Here is a 16,152-nt window from a genome sequence, read left to right as displayed (position 1 = left end):
TCTAAATGTTTTTAAAATGCTGTTAAAACATATTTGCATGCATATGCACTAGTGGGTCCAAGGCATGAAATTCCCCAGTTATTTTGCAATAAATGATTTGAGCTGAAAAGAGCTGGCATCAGGAAGAAGGGGGCTTCATCTCAAAAGACCTTTGTTGTGTTGTGCAGCTAATTTAATTCTATGTGCATGGTGTGTTGTGTGAATTATTAAGGAACTGCAGACAAAAATCAATCACATCAGATAGTTTACAACTCTTACTCTTCAGAAAGGCTGTAACCACAACTCACTGCACCTCACACAACACTTGGCCACAGTCTTAAAATGAAATACCCAAACCCTTTATTTCTAAAACTGGAAATGAAACCATTCTCAATCAAAGCTTCCACCTTGTTCTTTTCCCCAAACACATTACACACAATTCAAACTGTTTTTCGTGTCATTGTGTTTTACAAAAAAGGAAGTGCACAGACAAACAATATCATGGATGAAAAGCCTAGCCATCTTTTCTGATGGCAATAAAATAAAAAAAATAAATTAGGTATAACTTACTTCTTCCCTACGCCTCTAAAATTTAAAGCTACATGTTTAATTCATCTTGAGAACTTTACTGTAATGTCTCAGTCTTGCCTCACTAGTTTACACAAGAAAAGAGGTAAAGGAGGGAAAAACAAACCAAGTCATTTGAGATGAAACCCAAGAAAGAAATGCTGAAGCAGATTTATGGCCAAGATTTAACATTTTAAATAGTGTACATTATAAAAATGTCCAGGAGAAAGTGTAGACTCGACGTGACACAGAAGAAAAACCCTAGAAATAACTCAACTTACCCCACTAAGCTCGTTTGTATGTTAATTGGCATTTTCTTTCTGAAAAACAACAGGCATGCATACTACAGATTTTCTAGAGTGACTATTAAAAAGTTCTACTTCAGATCAAAACAATTTATTACTGATATTGTGACATACTGTCAATACCTACCATTAAATGACATATTAAAGGTGGTGAATGTTTGTTAATTAAAAAAAAACTGGGGTGTTTTTGCTAACCAAAAATGCAAATTCAGCTCAATTAGATTGATAAATTGTTGGTGAAGTTGAAATTTGGAGTTAAGTTGACTTGATTTGCTTAGTGGAGTCTTTGCCTGTATGGTGATGTATAAGACATATCAAGAAACAGAAATGCGGACTCGCCGTAACTTTAGGTTTCAGGGGTCTTTTTGTTTTTAATCACTTAAGATACATTGACATGTACCAAGTGTAGTGTAAATGTAAGCTTGTGTTAAATAATAAGGAATAATAAAGAAAATTATTATATAATACCTCAATCGCAGTGTACTTGTCACTATTAGAGCTGCCATGTATGTGTCCCTTCAAAGTAAGATCAACGTTCAACATGATCCTACCTGAGGTTTTGTGGCGCTTCTCCAAAGAGGCTACAGATTTCTCTGATCTGTTTCAGTGCAGGGATCACCCATTTGTCATTGGTTCGTAGCTCCTCTATGAAGCGATCTATCCACTGAATCTTCTGTGTGTCCCTGTCCTGTGACGGTAAAAATAAAACATTTTGGGTATATTGCATTTGAGATCTCCACCTTTTACTTGACATGCTCACATCATCAGTCCTGTTCAAAAACAATACCCAAACATGTACCTGTGAGCAACTATAGTCCAATATCTTGATGTGAGCACTAAGAGCCTGGTCCATGATGTCTACAGGCACATCATCACTGTGTGCCAGGTTCCACAGCAGGTTGAGGACCTTGTGGGCCATTACACCATCCTTATCATCTTCAGCCAAGCGTCTGATAAGTTCCAGCAGCTTTTCACGCTGCTTCTTGCTGGCATTGGTCCAGCTCGCCTGGAGAGGAAGAGCAACCAAGTACAGAGGTTAGGCCTGGCAATAAGATGCTGCTGCTGTGAAGTAATATTTCTGCAATCAGAACTGTGCAATCGTAAAATGTAAAGCATATGATGAGAACACGAACTCACCTTGAAACAGTCAAAAAGATGGTCAAGCTGCTCTGGTGAGAAGTCCCACGCCAGCTTTGCCAACAGGTCATGGACATTCTTCACAATGGCCTCATGCTTACCAGCCTGCAGATGTAAAAAAGCTCAATTTCAGCATAATACAAACAGAATGAAGTTGTGCCAGATTGTCCTTATTACACCTCAAGATTGAAGCTTTGGAAACAACTGGAGAATATGCAGATTTCAAAACTTATTCACCTAAAACTGTAAACTAATCTCAAACAAAATCTATAAACAGTCAGGAATGGAACCAAGCTGTTCTTGCAGTTTGTTTCTCTCTACTGTATGAGGCGCCAGAGTAGACAACCATCAACATTCAACACTTTCAACTCTTATGCAGCCTGAATCCTCCCAAAACTCTGGTTTGTTGCAGAGTACCTGTGCAGCCCAGATGTTGTCCAGATCCTGCATGGTGAGCGCTTTCTCTTTGATAACGAAGCGAAGGATCTTCTCTAGTTTCTCAACATACTGTGGCTGGTGCAAACTGTCCCTGAGCACAATGGACAGGATGTGGTTCTGCTGGATCCACTCCTGAGGGAATAAAAGAAAATGGATTCTTGAGAAATGCAAATCTTGAAATAGTTAAAAAATAAACAAACATGTAAAAACTTTTAAAGCTGGGTTAATCTTACCGCCATGCGCTCTGCCGTCAGCCATTCCTCCTCCTCGGGGTTATGTCGATGAGTGTAATATGACACACTGGAGATCACCTTGTTTACTTCATTTAGTGCATTCATTTTGCCATTAAAAGAAGAAATTTGCAATAACCTGGTGGTAGAAGATAAGGTGTTCATTGACATCTGGTCATGAAAAATAACAGCAGTACAGGTTTCACTAAACCTTCATTTCTATACTATGAACAAAGACACTCACCTAAGAATCATTTTTAATCTAAAAATCTCTAAGTTCTTCACGGTCTCCTCCTGTCCTGGTACACGAGAAGCCAGATTCTTCAGAGACTTGATTATCATGGACAGTGCGTCGTTTTTGGCTTCATTCTTGGCCTCTTTCTTTAGCTCCTCATCTGTGAGATTCTCAAGAAACTGAGGAACCATCTCGATCACTGGAAGGAAGTACTTCTTCACTGTGTGCAACGTGAGGAACTCATAACACTGGCCAAAAGGCCTGGAAGACACAGAGAAAACAATCAACTACCACAACCTTTGAAATCAAACAGAAAGCCTATTAACAAGATGTTTGATCAGTGAAAATGTGCTGTAGAATATCGCTGGAGATCTCACTTGATAAGTGCAGCGATGATCTGGACGTTCAGTGCTTGGCCGCTCATGAAGCGATCATGCAGCATTTGAAACCCGTTTAACCCCCCAAATTTGTTAATTAAGTCCACCAACCAGCCCTGAGAAAAAAACAATAAATGGCAGAGGAAAAAGACATTGACTTTAAAAACTGTTCAATTGAAGGCTCATGAATAAATTTTGTGCAATCAATTTCCATCAGGAGGCTTATTGCTCTGAATACATCCTGTAGTATAACTTTTAACAGTGAGTCAAACTGACAAAATTACATCCGAAAATAACATTTATGGCTTGAAGAGGAGACGATGCCACAGGAGAGGTCAAAGACCGCAACTCATCAGTCAGTAAATGAATATATACTGAAAGAGGTTGGGTCGTGAATAAGCCTGGGGAAATAACTGATTACACATCAATCTGAAAAACCAAAGAGTCACAAAATCTGACTTAAGAGATACACAATAGAACCTTAAGTAGTCCCAGGCCTCCTGCCAACAGACAGGCAGACAAGTGCTGCAGTACCATTTATACTGACCCTTTGCCCACGCTTTACTCATCACCCGCTTGCTGCAAAATTCCTTTTCCCTTGTGTATCCACCTTCTCTTTTATACTATCTGAATTCTGACATAAGCATTCACTGTCTTACAGATTGTGACTGCCATACTTTTGTTTTTGTATTATCTGCATACACCAGAGAGATTGCTTTTGTTATTCGATGGATTTCGACTTGAAGGAGAACAGACAGGCCAACTTTCCTCAGGAGGTAGCTAAGAGGATTATTCTCAATTTTCCATATACCTAAACATTCATTACAAACACTAAAATTAAAGGAAGACAACACTGTGCACATATATCCTAGAAGTGTTTTCTAGACAAACACAAGTCAGTTAGGAAATGTGAAGAAACAAAGATTAAAGAGTCCCTGACTTATCCAACCATTACATTACACTTGCTTAAGCCGTTACAGCAGTTCACCTTTGGAGAACGTGGGTCTGGTGGTCTGGCGAAGAGCTCATCGTCAGCCAGCTGTGCTCCAGCAGGGACGGACTCGGAGGGCCGTGTGCCATTGTAAATGTGGAACTTGCAGTGAGGGTTGGTGGCCATGGCCAGCAGCTCCAGTAGAGGGAACCAGTCCTGAGAGAGCTTGGCCACACACAGCTCCACCAGTCGGTGTGTGTTATTAATGATGCACCTCTGCAATCAACACAGAGAAATTATTCGGTGACTTGTTCTGTAAGGAGATGACAAATGCATCACAAAAAAACAATTCCTGGCGAAATGAGAAAGCGGTTGCTCTCAGGAATGTTGTTTATGCGGCTCCGACTGGAGTCTCCTTCAATAGCTACTTTGTGCAGCTCGTTGAACAACAAATTTCCTTTTTTGTATCTTCGTGTTTCATTAATTTTGAGAGGTTTAATGTGAAGGCTCTCGTGACATGTTTACTAAAAACATATGCGACACTGATCTTACAAGCCATTGCATGTTAATGAAGTTATCACACAAAATATCAATGGGGCAATGAATTTTTGTTTGGTTACAGTTTGGTCATGGTGTTTTCTGTCATCATGTACAACAATGCACAACTCACTGGATTACAATAACATTCTTAGCTCAAATCTATAAGTAAAGCACACTGAAGAGATGGCTATCACAACACACTCACATCGTGCCAGACTTCACCTGGACCACCTCCTCAGTCTCAGCTGTTTTGGACCTGAGTGGAAGCGGTGTTTACGCCTATACCTGAACCCAAAAGTCCACTACGATGACCTCATAAGGGGCGGTGCAGCTGCTGGATTAGGAACTATATAATAAATTAAAGTTTTGATTTACTGAGAGTAGCTACTTTTTCTTGTCAAAGCTCAACTGCATTCACCAACTCCCTACATAAAGTTCAGTTTGCCATCAAATTAAAGTGGTGGCTACTGCAAAAAACATCACAAAGATAATTACAAGTAAGACCATGTAAGCATTTTAGCTGGAAAGAGAGACATCACTGTGTTTCACTCTCGGTCAGGAAAGGAAGTAACCAATAAAATGACGCTGTCGGTTAAATACCTTTAGTAGAATTGGAAAAATTAACCAGTTCAAAATAATCACATCGGAATGAATAGAAGGCCTGAGCAGAAATTATACAAAATGATTCTTTCCTTTACATTATAATGTTGTATCTAATGTCTTCACCATGTTCCTCAAAATGTGAAAAATACTAAACTATTCATGTCTCCAGCTCAGTTACCATGCAGTCAAGCGTGCCCTGACTGAGCAGCTGCCACAAACTTCACTCCTGAAATAGACACGTTTTACTTCTTACACTCACCAACAGTCACCATGTGCAATGTACAAATATAACATTTTACCCAAAAAATAATATAACGCAAACCTCTTAATCACACCATTAGTAGAAGGAAAAAAAAGCCAATGAAGTAGCTTTTCTCCATGTCTCACTATTGACTCATGTGCCAAAAGAAACCAGATACCAGTCATCAATATGGCCCAGGACACCACAGCACTTCATCGAAGCTTTGAGCAACTTTAGCCAGCAGTAGTATAGAAGAATCTGGTTGTTTCATAAAGATCGACTGAGGAACTAAATACAAAAAGCTGAGCAGATGTCGACCATGAAGCAATGATCATGTATACTCGAGTTAAATAAGTTGAGAAATTTGAACATGACCAGGAAAATTTTAAGCACGTGTGAATGAAAAGAAAAACACCTTTCTCCTTTGACCACTCTTTTGTCTCTGGAAAAGACCTGAGGGATCAGTATCTGTTATAAAACAACACCCAGTCTCATGCACTCTCACAAAACGATAACTGGTCAATGCAGACTATGATCTCGGCTATGGAAGTGAATGAAAAACCTCCATTTACAGACAGAAGAAGTAAGATAACCATGCTGAGTCACAGCATCACATTAACAGCTTTGTCAGCCACTTGCACATCTTTTGTGCTTTGTAGAAACTGAAATTGGGGTTGAATTTCAGAACCAGTACAGTCTGCATCCTTTTCAATAAATGTAGTCAAGATAGTAAAATATTATTTTACGGCCTCAAAGACTGCTTCATTAACACAAGTCCTTTGACATTGAGAAGCAAATCAAAGACAAGATGAAAGTGGGAAAACTCACATGAATCTCAAACTTCCAGCCACTGACCGCCTCGTCTGTCAGGATCTTTGTGAAGGAAATGGTTAGACCATCTCGGAAAAACCTCTGACAGGCCTCACACTTCACATCAAGTCCTGTAAGGAAAGGCAGGTGTCATTTCATACCATCCATATAAAATGTAGCACACCGTGAAATCAAATACAAAAAAATACAACACTTTAACTCGCAAAAACATTCAGCTTACAGCTTCAGAATAGGATGAATATCTGAAAACAGGAGGTTGTCAGTTGTTAACATCGTGGTAATTTAGCATATGGTGTCACTGTGACAAAACTGAAGAATACAACAGTACAGCAGAACATTCTTACAAGAGAAATTTAGTTCTTGTCCATTTTTCTACTCAACTTTTAGTGTTATTGTTTAAAAAGCACAAAGGACAAGTATTTGATGAATGATTGCTGTTGTATGATGTATTTAAACATAGTACAACAACAAATGAGATGGCTTCCCAGAATAGGGTGCTGTTTCTGCTACCTTTCCACCCACACCTGGCATCATTAACTTAAGTGTTAATTGGGAAAGAAATGAAAGTTGTAGATATTATCCATCTGCATTTTGGCTCTTGGAAATGTGTGATGAGCAACGGCTATTTTTCCTGAAATCCAACCAACTTAAAAAATAATAAAGAAATAGTGACAAGTTTTTACATGGATTTAATCAAAAGAAAACAGAAGTTGGACACTATTCATTTCCTAACTCTGCAGAATAAGTAGCTCCAAGTGGCCATAAATTCAAGGAATTTCCTATATGAAGGAAATGCCAGAATACACATGTATGAACATTACATCAATACCTTTTTTACTCAGGTCTATAGCAGCTTCCAAGAGGACTTCCAACTCTCCTTTTGGCAAAACTGGAACAACCCATCGAGGCCTGAAAGTACAAAAAGACATGAAGAGTGTGTGTGTGTGTGTGTGTGTGTGTGTGTGTGTGTGTGTGTGTGTGTGTGTGTGTGTGTGTGTGTGTGTGAAGTTCACAATTGTTGTATTATATGGTTTATCTGTATCCCAAAAAGTGACCCTACTGCACTATGAGTTTTAAGTTTTAAGTCGGGGCACTTGCAGTTAATAGTAAGGAAATAGTAAATAATAATTCAAGGTCAAGTGATTTCCAGTCAAAACCTGTATCAACTTAACAAAAAATAAATACGTATAACCACAAACTGCAGAAAACTTTATATAAGAAATTAGTCTGAGTTCTTTCAATAGCTTCATGGCCCAGTACTTGAGAAAATATGCCCGAGATGGGACGGAGGCAAAATGCTGCAGAGTCTATGTAAGCGAATACCTGTTGATCATGTCATCCAGCTTGGCTAGGTCAGTGTGAGGAAAAGCAGGCTCCTCCTCCTCCAGCTGAGGGGGGCCATCGCCGTGACTCTGATCATCTGGTGGGCTCACTGGGGAGTTCTCATTAGATGAGTTTGGAGATGATGTCTAGAAAAATGAAAACCAAAATATTAAAAATTCATCAATAATCATACAACCAATCCAACCAAGTAGTGAATAAGAGAATTGCAAAAATACAAATTCTGATGTTGATGTGAAAATGCATTATACTCAGCACTAAAATAGCAAATAAAATTATGACTAAAGTTGTGCGTGTATATATATGTATGTATGGAAAAAATTTAATTCACTTGGTTAACTTTAGATTCATTAAAAAAATAAAAAAGAAGCTTGGGTTGAGAACACAATCACAGGGTAACTGCGTTAGAACCTTCATAAAGTGTAGTTGTTTTGGGGTTAAATTTAAGAAGACATCCAAACCCAGTTCATGTTTTGTAAATTTATCACTAATTATTCTAAAAGGCCTGACATGAACTGACACACAACAAACAACTTTGGTAAAGCAGCAGTAAACATCTGCTCCATTCTTGATAAAAAGATCACATTAAACCATTACTGTAGTAAGTAAATCTCTTTGTACATTAACCAGGAAGAAAATGTTGACACAAGTTTTTAAGACAACCTCCTGCTTTGACATTCCCCTTCAACCTAGATGAATTTATATGAGCCAGCTCGGTAGCCAAAGTATGAACATACTGTAAAGGCCCCTACATACTCCCATAAGAACAAGAAGAAAGTTCAGCTGCTGACGTCAGCCAGCTGCTGAAAAACATTCTTGTTCAGCAGGACGGTTCACACTGAAGAAGCTGTCGAACTCGCCCCGCCCCCTCACAGCAGGCCCACTTCTGTGAAGCGGCGTTTTAACCTTTCACCTGCACGGCATATTTCTCGCTTCAAATGTTTTCAGAAATACATTTAGCTCAACTGTTTCTGTACTAAAGGAAAACGTTTGTGTCTGGGCCAAGATGCAGGTCCCGTTTTAACAGCAACCAACAGCGCTGAGTGATGCATTCAGGGGCATCACGTAAACTCTGATCCGTGCTACATGCTAAGGCTTACACAGTAGCGAGGCTGACATGCCAAACATGATTAGAATATGACTGATACATTTATTAGCGAGTGTGCAGCACACGGCGGTGCGTCAACACAAAATGCACTGTTGCAGAATGTGGAAGTAAACAAGAATGATCTGACGTGATTGGAACAAGAGTTTGGGGACCACACTGCAAAAACTTCGACAAGATACTTCGGCCCGCGCGGCTGGCACAGCCGAACAACCTTTCTTCTGCTAGTCGGAGCTTGTAGAAGAAAATGTCATTCGTTCGGCAAGACCCTCGAGAGCCTAACTTTCTTGTTCTTTTGGAGTATGAATTGGCCTTCAGTGATTTCTATTGAGCAACCTCTCCAACTTGAGGATTATGCTTCATGCCAATTTGCCCTGGGATGAAATCATTTCCATGCAGGGCTCTTACACTTGATCACATTCTGACAACAAAAATGAGCCATGTGACAAAAGTTGTGATCTTCAAAACATCCAATTACCTGCATTGCTTTACATACCTAACAGTAGAGAAGGATTAGCCTACATTGGGACCATTAAGCCTGTGACAATACTCAAAGTTATAATGTTGAAAAGGGTGAATGCCTATAAATCCTCCCCATTACACTTTAAAACGGTTTGTTCCTCAACTAATCAAAATATAACATTTGCCTTGACATGGAGGCCTTGTCATCAGCATATTTCCCCCCAAAAAATCATTCATCATTTTGTTTTTTGGTTGATTTAGCTGCCTTTACACGAGCCGTGTTGCAGTGATGATTAGATAAGACACACAGGGTGTGAGAGGGTTGATAACATAAAACAAAGCTTACAAGCTGAACTCAAACCGGAAGGATCATGTCCAACTGAAATGCAGTTAAAACGCTGAACGAACAGGGTCCCCAGAGTCATTTGTTTGGACTTTGTGTGCATTACATAAGGATGATGAAATACGGCTTGGTTTTTACTTAAAAGGAGCAGACCCAAACAGAGAGTTTAATATTTCTCCATAAGACATTTAAAACAGGTTCAGTTGGATGTTAAAACCAACATCATTCTGGGTGTGAAAGAATTGCTGAAATGGGAGCAAGGGAGAGATTTCTTAGCCTATTGGCTTATGGACTCTCTCAGTCCCATCAGTAGCTCATGTAGTTTCATTTTTTGTTTCTTTGTTTTCTGGATTTAAATCGAATGCTCCTCTGGTCTTTCTGGATTTAAATCGAATGCTCCTCTGGTCCTTCATTAACAACTTTGTTTGACAGCACAACTTTTTTTTCCCTTGATTACTTGTGTGCTCGTATCAAACAAACAGTATGGATACAATCCATCAAAAACATTCCTGAATGGGCTGTGGTATAAATGTACCATATCAACTCCCTCCACACCTGAAAGATTGATTATAGTATATTTAATTAATGCCCCCCCCCCCCACACACACACACACACACTAATCTGAAAGTGGCAAGACAGACTGAGTTTACACCAAAAGAATAGAAATACACTTTTGTCAGTTATTTTAATCAAAATAAAGAAAACGTTCAGAGCATTGGAACCCTGCACAGGATTGAACATTATAGAGGATGGATGGACGAATAAGTTCAAGGTCGAACTATGAACTACCTGGGCAGGAAAAAAAAAAGAGTAACTTTTATAACTACACATAGTGACCATACAGAAGGAAAAAAAATAAAAAAGGGAATTTTACTTTTGTTTGCGGGTTACAGTTCTGTTGTACTGATCTATTATAGGTGTCCTTCCTAAAAAGGGGTTTCTTTTTTATCAATACCATTCAAGCATCTAAGCAATCATACCATCACATTGTGAAATACAAAACAACAGATTTAAACCACATCAAACCAGGGCAGACAGAAAGTGAGGGCTGATGTGTTCGAGATATAAATGTGCTCGAATGTAGGTGTAGTGTTCTGTCTTACATGGTCAAATAAAGACAGAGGAAGAGTGTTAGTAACAGAGGAAATTATGTGTATCTTTAAATGTGCATTTTAGCACTAGGACCATTTCCTTCCTCATCTTATGAGTGTATCAGCACCACAGTGGTGAGCAGCTGTGAATAAAGAGTAAAAGAGGGATACACATCGTGGAAAGAGATGCATAACTGAGAAATATAAAATGTGGGGGTGTGTGGTGAAGGATCCTTCTGCTTGGCTGACCTACATAGGCAGCTTGCCTCTCACATCTCACCACGGCTCATCCCTAACCAACACAGGCCTGCACATGCACAAAAACACACACATCCTTTATCCATCACTCAGGAGGCTCTGTTCATTGATGCTTCGACTTCACTCTCTCTCTCTCTCTCTCTCTCTCTCTCTCTCACTTCCCCTTTTCCGTTCCTTACTCACCCCCCTTTTTCATCCCCTTGGGCATCTGTGTGGTTAGGTACAGGCAATAACGATAAGAAAAGCTAAATCAATTAAAAAAACAACTGTGCTGCAGTGTCTTTGAGGATAGAAAAACAAAAAGCAGTGCATCCTCCTTTTAGAAGTATTTTAATTATAGGGGTCCTGCAGAAAAAGTACATTGGGTGTTGACTTCAGAGAGGAGACTGACCTGGTTTTGTGGCAGTGGGGGTTGGCTCTGAGCATCAGGTGCCTGGCCCTGGCCCTGACTGTCATTGCCCCCCACCGGAGAGCCACGCGTGGTGGCCGTCATGCTCGCCACGGGGCAGATCTTGGCAATCTTGGCCTCTTAGGGAGCGCTGACCAGGAGGGAAATCACAGCCACCTCAGCTGCAGAGCGGAGGGAAGAGAGCCCGAGCACACGAGAGAGGGACACAAGCACCTGGAGATCTGGATGTGCTGCTGAGACCATTGCATAACCTGCAATAAGGAGGGACAAAGGTCAGAATAATGAGCTGATCTGTTACACATGAGATCAATAAAAATCTTGCACAGCAGAAAACTAAATCAAGTGAGATGATCCGTGTTTATCAAATGATCACTAGCTACCTCACAAGTTTGATTACATACTATTACCAGGGTATAAAGGGTTCATGCTGATTAAATATTTCAATGTGATTCGATTGATAATATTCAGCATCAAGTCATGATTTGTTTCCATTAGGATTAAACCTAAGACAGGGACTGCATCATCCAACACAGCAGAGCAAAATTCATTTTAGTTCAGGGTCCACATAAAGTCCCGTTTAATCTCAAATGGAACAGACCAGTAAAATAGTCGCAAAATATCTTTTAAAATAACAACTCCATAAGCTCCTTAGTCTCTCCGGGAAAAAAAAAAGTACAAACGTATAACAAAAAGATCAACATATGAATAAATGCATCCTTGTGCAAAACCTGAACAAGTTGAAAGTGTTACAGAAAAATAAGGGCAAGTTTGACATTTTGCACATCTTCTTTGGTTCAAAATACATTCAAATGTCTACAAATTCACAAAATTTGCTCCATCAAAAGCTGCCACACAGGTTTTCACTCCCCTAATAAATACAAACAACTGCATGGCGTTTTCACAGCTCACTCTCAGAGTATAGCTGGGATGCTAATGCTTCCTCACTCACAATAAGCTTTTACTGCTGTGTCACTCATCTCTCTGTTCAGGTTAATGTCTGTAGTTTTTATACTTTGCAATGCCATTGTGTGGGATATAGAATGGATGCCTTACGGGCTGGTTTCAGCCTGTATGTTTGACAACCAATGACCAAAGATATTACTTGCGCATATTTATGTATCAGCAGACCACAGAGCAATAACCACTGTTGAACCATCAAGCTCAGCAACTAAAACGCAACCTAGTTTTTAACTTAAGTTTGATCTCACAGAAGCTTCAAAATTGGACAAAATACAATAAACACTTGAATATTGTCCTCAAACTTCAGGGACATTTAACAATCAGATCCCATGCAAAAGTTACAGAGGAAGTGAAAAAATGTGTTACCTTTCTGAAGATGTAATGAGTTGTGTAATTGGTATTCAGAGCGATGGGTTACCTTTTCGGTATAAAATTAATAGAATATATATGATACAGTAGTGTTGTGCAGTGATATGTTAAACACTAAATGTGACCCAGAGATTTATTTGGTGTTATTTGATTGGGGAACCGACACTAGTATTTGTTTTTGAAGCCATGTGGCACCTGTCTGCTGTGATTGTGTCACTCTTTAATTGTCTATGTTCAGGCTCTTTTAGGTCTGCAGGAGCCCTTTTTGGAATGAAGAGATTTCAGCTCTCATGTTTTCAGTGGCACTGAGGTCAGGACTCACTGCTGACCAGCGTGGAGCAGTCCATGTTCCTTTTCACTCTCTTTTGTTTTGTGCTGTTGTATGTGTGCTTAGGGTCATTGTCCTCTTCCATCACCTGAACCGTTGTTTTCTAACACCGAGTAATCTCACTGTGAAATGTTTTGATACAAATAATGTCTCGAGCACAAGAGATCAATGACAAATGATCAGCCACGTTTACCTCTAGTCAGGCTGTTCATTTTATGATCCGCCTTGAGTCATACATCCTCTAAAATAAAAGACTTAGATTACACAAACATCTTGCATTTCTTTCAGTTCAGGTGTCTACTCCTCATGCAGTGGGTCAAACCGGAATTTATGTGTGATACAATTAATGAGCTCACCAAAAATGTCTTACCAATCTTATGATGCAATGCAGTTAATTATAATTTAGGTCTGAGTGTTTTAACAGTAAGTTCTGGGACAGTTTATGATGAGCCTCGATGCTACAGTTGAATGAGACACCAAGCTGACAAGGTACACAACACAACACAGCAAGTCCTCAAGGTTATTTCATCACCATTACTGGGGAAAGAAATTCAGGCTTGTATTATTATCGTGGATTTGTCTAATCAGTTAAACTTCATGAGGCTGTTGACAACATCCACACCTCAATGGTGAACTTTGATCAACAAGATGAGAGTCCATTTTAAAAGAAAACCTGTGACATGTCAGGGTGGAATGTACCTTCAAATGTTATTAGTAGGATTACACAAAGACCAATAAACTTGACGCAGGCGAACAACATGACACTGCCATCAGAATCCTGAAAATAAATACGTCCTTTTAAAGCCACCTAATATTTAACCCTACAGTGTGACCTCACCTCTCGTTACAAATGATACTCTCATAAAACAGACCATTCAAATTTTTTTTAAATGTGGCTGCAATAACGTTTATATTCAACTGTACTGAAACTATGTTCGTTTTTAAACTGATTCGTTGGCAATCAAATGTATCTTCCCATCACTCGTCCGTTTTCCAGTTTGAAAATATTAGATTTTACTTCCATGCTGGTTCAGGCTCAATGCCATTTTAACGTTTACAGAATTCTTTGTTGATAAAGGGTATGTCTGCTTCACTCACAAAAACTGAAACCAGAACCATCTATCACTAAAATTCTTGTCATTAATCCCAATAAGATATACAACCGTATGAAGACAAGGAAACCCAATTTAGGAAAACCTGAAGACATCTTCTCAGTGGGTAAACCAGCTATAAGCATCAGTGTGGAAAACAAGAATACAAACTGCAGCCAGGCTACAAGGAAATCTTTATCCAAACTGATCTCATTCTCAAAACCAGCTCAAACTAATGTTCATCAAGATCTACACGCAAGTCACAGAGCAGGAATCTAAAAAGAATTTAACCAGTGTATTTCATATACATTGTGGAAAAGAAACTATATACAGACGACATATTCAAACTGAAAAATTCTACATATAGGAATTATACTTTCTGTTCTGTCCTCTTTGATAAAGATAAGAAATAAAACAAACAATATGACTAATAACACATCAACCTGCGTGTAGAAATGGCTTTTGGTTTATCTTCTGCTTCAAGAATTCAAGTTGAAGATGCAGTGTCATCGTCAATGGGGTTGGTATTTTAGTGGTTGATATCCCTCGTGGCAAATTAAAATCCCTAATGTTCTGAAATCTGAAGATTAACTAAAAAACAAAGCCACATCACTTACTTCAGTAGACCCATTTAGTAGGTGAGCCCTAAAAAGCAATGTGACTGGCATTAACCTGACTGAAGATCTCAATAAATGTGTATACAGCTTCTTCAATCGCTCTCTGTAGGCTCCACTGTTGCTCTTATCAGAAGCAAGAAATCTGACACTTGTTCTACGATGATCCATTCTAACCGGCTCGTGTAATCATATGAACATCAATTGTGAGCAAAGATTTTAGAACAAAATGACTTTTTCATGCTTTTTAGCTGTAGCACTTTATACTTTTATTTTTGAAAGAGCTATTTTAACACATTACAAGCGACAGGCTGCACCTGCTGTGTGAAATTCAATAAAAAGGGTGTCTTCTCTCTCTTCAAAACTACATAATGACTAGAAGTAGACTTTGCAGTGATGAAGAAATTGGATATATTTAAAAGTTAATTAACAAGTTTGGTCTGTTTGGCTTTTGTGATGCTGGTTTACATACCAACAGAAGCGCAGGATGGGTTACACTCACCAACGTTAATAGTAATTAAAGAGATCTTGTTTGCAGACATCTGCCAAGCAATCTGCTATGCTTTATCTTGAACTACCTTCAAAATTACACAATTCTGATAGTATGATTGCTCTCTTCCAGTATGTCATATCATCAGGCTTCTCCCATCCAAAAATAGAAATCAAAAAGGTTCAGAAGTGTGGCTGTTATTCTAGAAAAGTCACTTTTGCTTTAACAAACATGGTCATCGAAATTTCATACACCTACACAGGCGTCACAAAACCAGATCAATGTCTTCCTGTTTCAATCTAGAAAATGCCATTCACACTTTCATTTAATATTATTAGGATGCTGTGCCTTATATAAGGGAACATAAACTACAGCTTGTCCTACATGTTGCACCAAAATTTTTACAGAAAAGGAATTCAGTTTGTTGATGACTGTTCAGGCCTGCCCCAGACTTATGCCCAACACGTTTCAAACCCTTTTACCCCTGAGCCTTGCCATTTGCAATAACCCGAGGTCCTGTGCATTTTCATCCTGCAGTCTCTGTTAAACCTTCAGCTTCTAGAACCTCCTCAAGATAATCAAACAATGGCCAGCCTATCTTTTTGGTATCTCTTTCGAGCTCATAGAACGTATGCATGCGCCTTTCCAGAGAAGGCAATCTTAACAATTGTATTTCACATGTATATAAACATTTAAAGACCATTGTTTATGCAATACACACGTATACTCCTGAGGGTTTCATATCTTTGATGTGGTTGATTTACCCTGACAATTGTTTTGCTGCTTGAGCGCTCCGTCTGCACTAGTAGCACCGTGTAAAAACCCTAAGTGGGTTGAAGTTTAGCATTATCATTAAAGCATACGGCGTTAATACGT

At 39.1% G+C, this 16,152-nt stretch overlaps 1 protein-coding gene across 8 annotated transcripts in view; it reads right to left on the bottom strand.

Annotated features, from left to right (window-relative positions):
* The window catches only part of usp9 (ubiquitin specific peptidase 9), a 38,389-nt gene that overhangs the window by 20,533 nt on the left and 1,704 nt on the right, over window positions 1-16,152 (bottom strand). For 4 of the 8 annotated variants that reach the window (XM_080478847.1, XM_080478849.1, XM_080478848.1 and 1 more), the window contains exons 2-14: window positions 11,407-11,675; window positions 7,738-7,883; window positions 7,244-7,323; window positions 6,412-6,524; window positions 4,257-4,475; window positions 3,269-3,384; window positions 2,901-3,152; window positions 2,660-2,795; window positions 2,406-2,558; window positions 1,989-2,093; window positions 1,651-1,857; window positions 1,403-1,539; window positions 828-866 (exon numbers count right to left, since the gene is read on the bottom strand). In XM_080478847.1, the coding sequence (XP_080334973.1) occupies window positions 828-866; window positions 1,403-1,539; window positions 1,651-1,857; window positions 1,989-2,093; window positions 2,406-2,558; window positions 2,660-2,795; window positions 2,901-3,152; window positions 3,269-3,384; window positions 4,257-4,475; window positions 6,412-6,524; window positions 7,244-7,323; window positions 7,738-7,883; window positions 11,407-11,508 (1,805 nt within the window). In that variant the 5' untranslated portion in view covers window positions 11,509-11,675. The remainder of the gene's footprint in view (window positions 1-827; window positions 867-1,402; window positions 1,540-1,650; window positions 1,858-1,988; window positions 2,094-2,405; window positions 2,559-2,659; window positions 2,796-2,900; window positions 3,153-3,268; window positions 3,385-4,256; window positions 4,476-6,411; window positions 6,525-7,243; window positions 7,324-7,737; window positions 7,884-11,406; window positions 11,676-16,152) is intronic. The other 4 variants (XM_080478850.1, XM_080478853.1, XM_080478852.1 and 1 more) reach the window with 1 other exon arrangement.

This window comes from Lipophrys pholis, assembly GCF_963383615.2.
Source record: "Lipophrys pholis genome assembly, chromosome: 13".
NCBI classification, from domain to species: domain Eukaryota; kingdom Metazoa; phylum Chordata; class Actinopteri; order Blenniiformes; family Blenniidae; genus Lipophrys; species Lipophrys pholis.
Note: the sequence above shows the minus strand (reverse complement) of the source record. Positions and strands in the feature narration are given on the sequence as shown.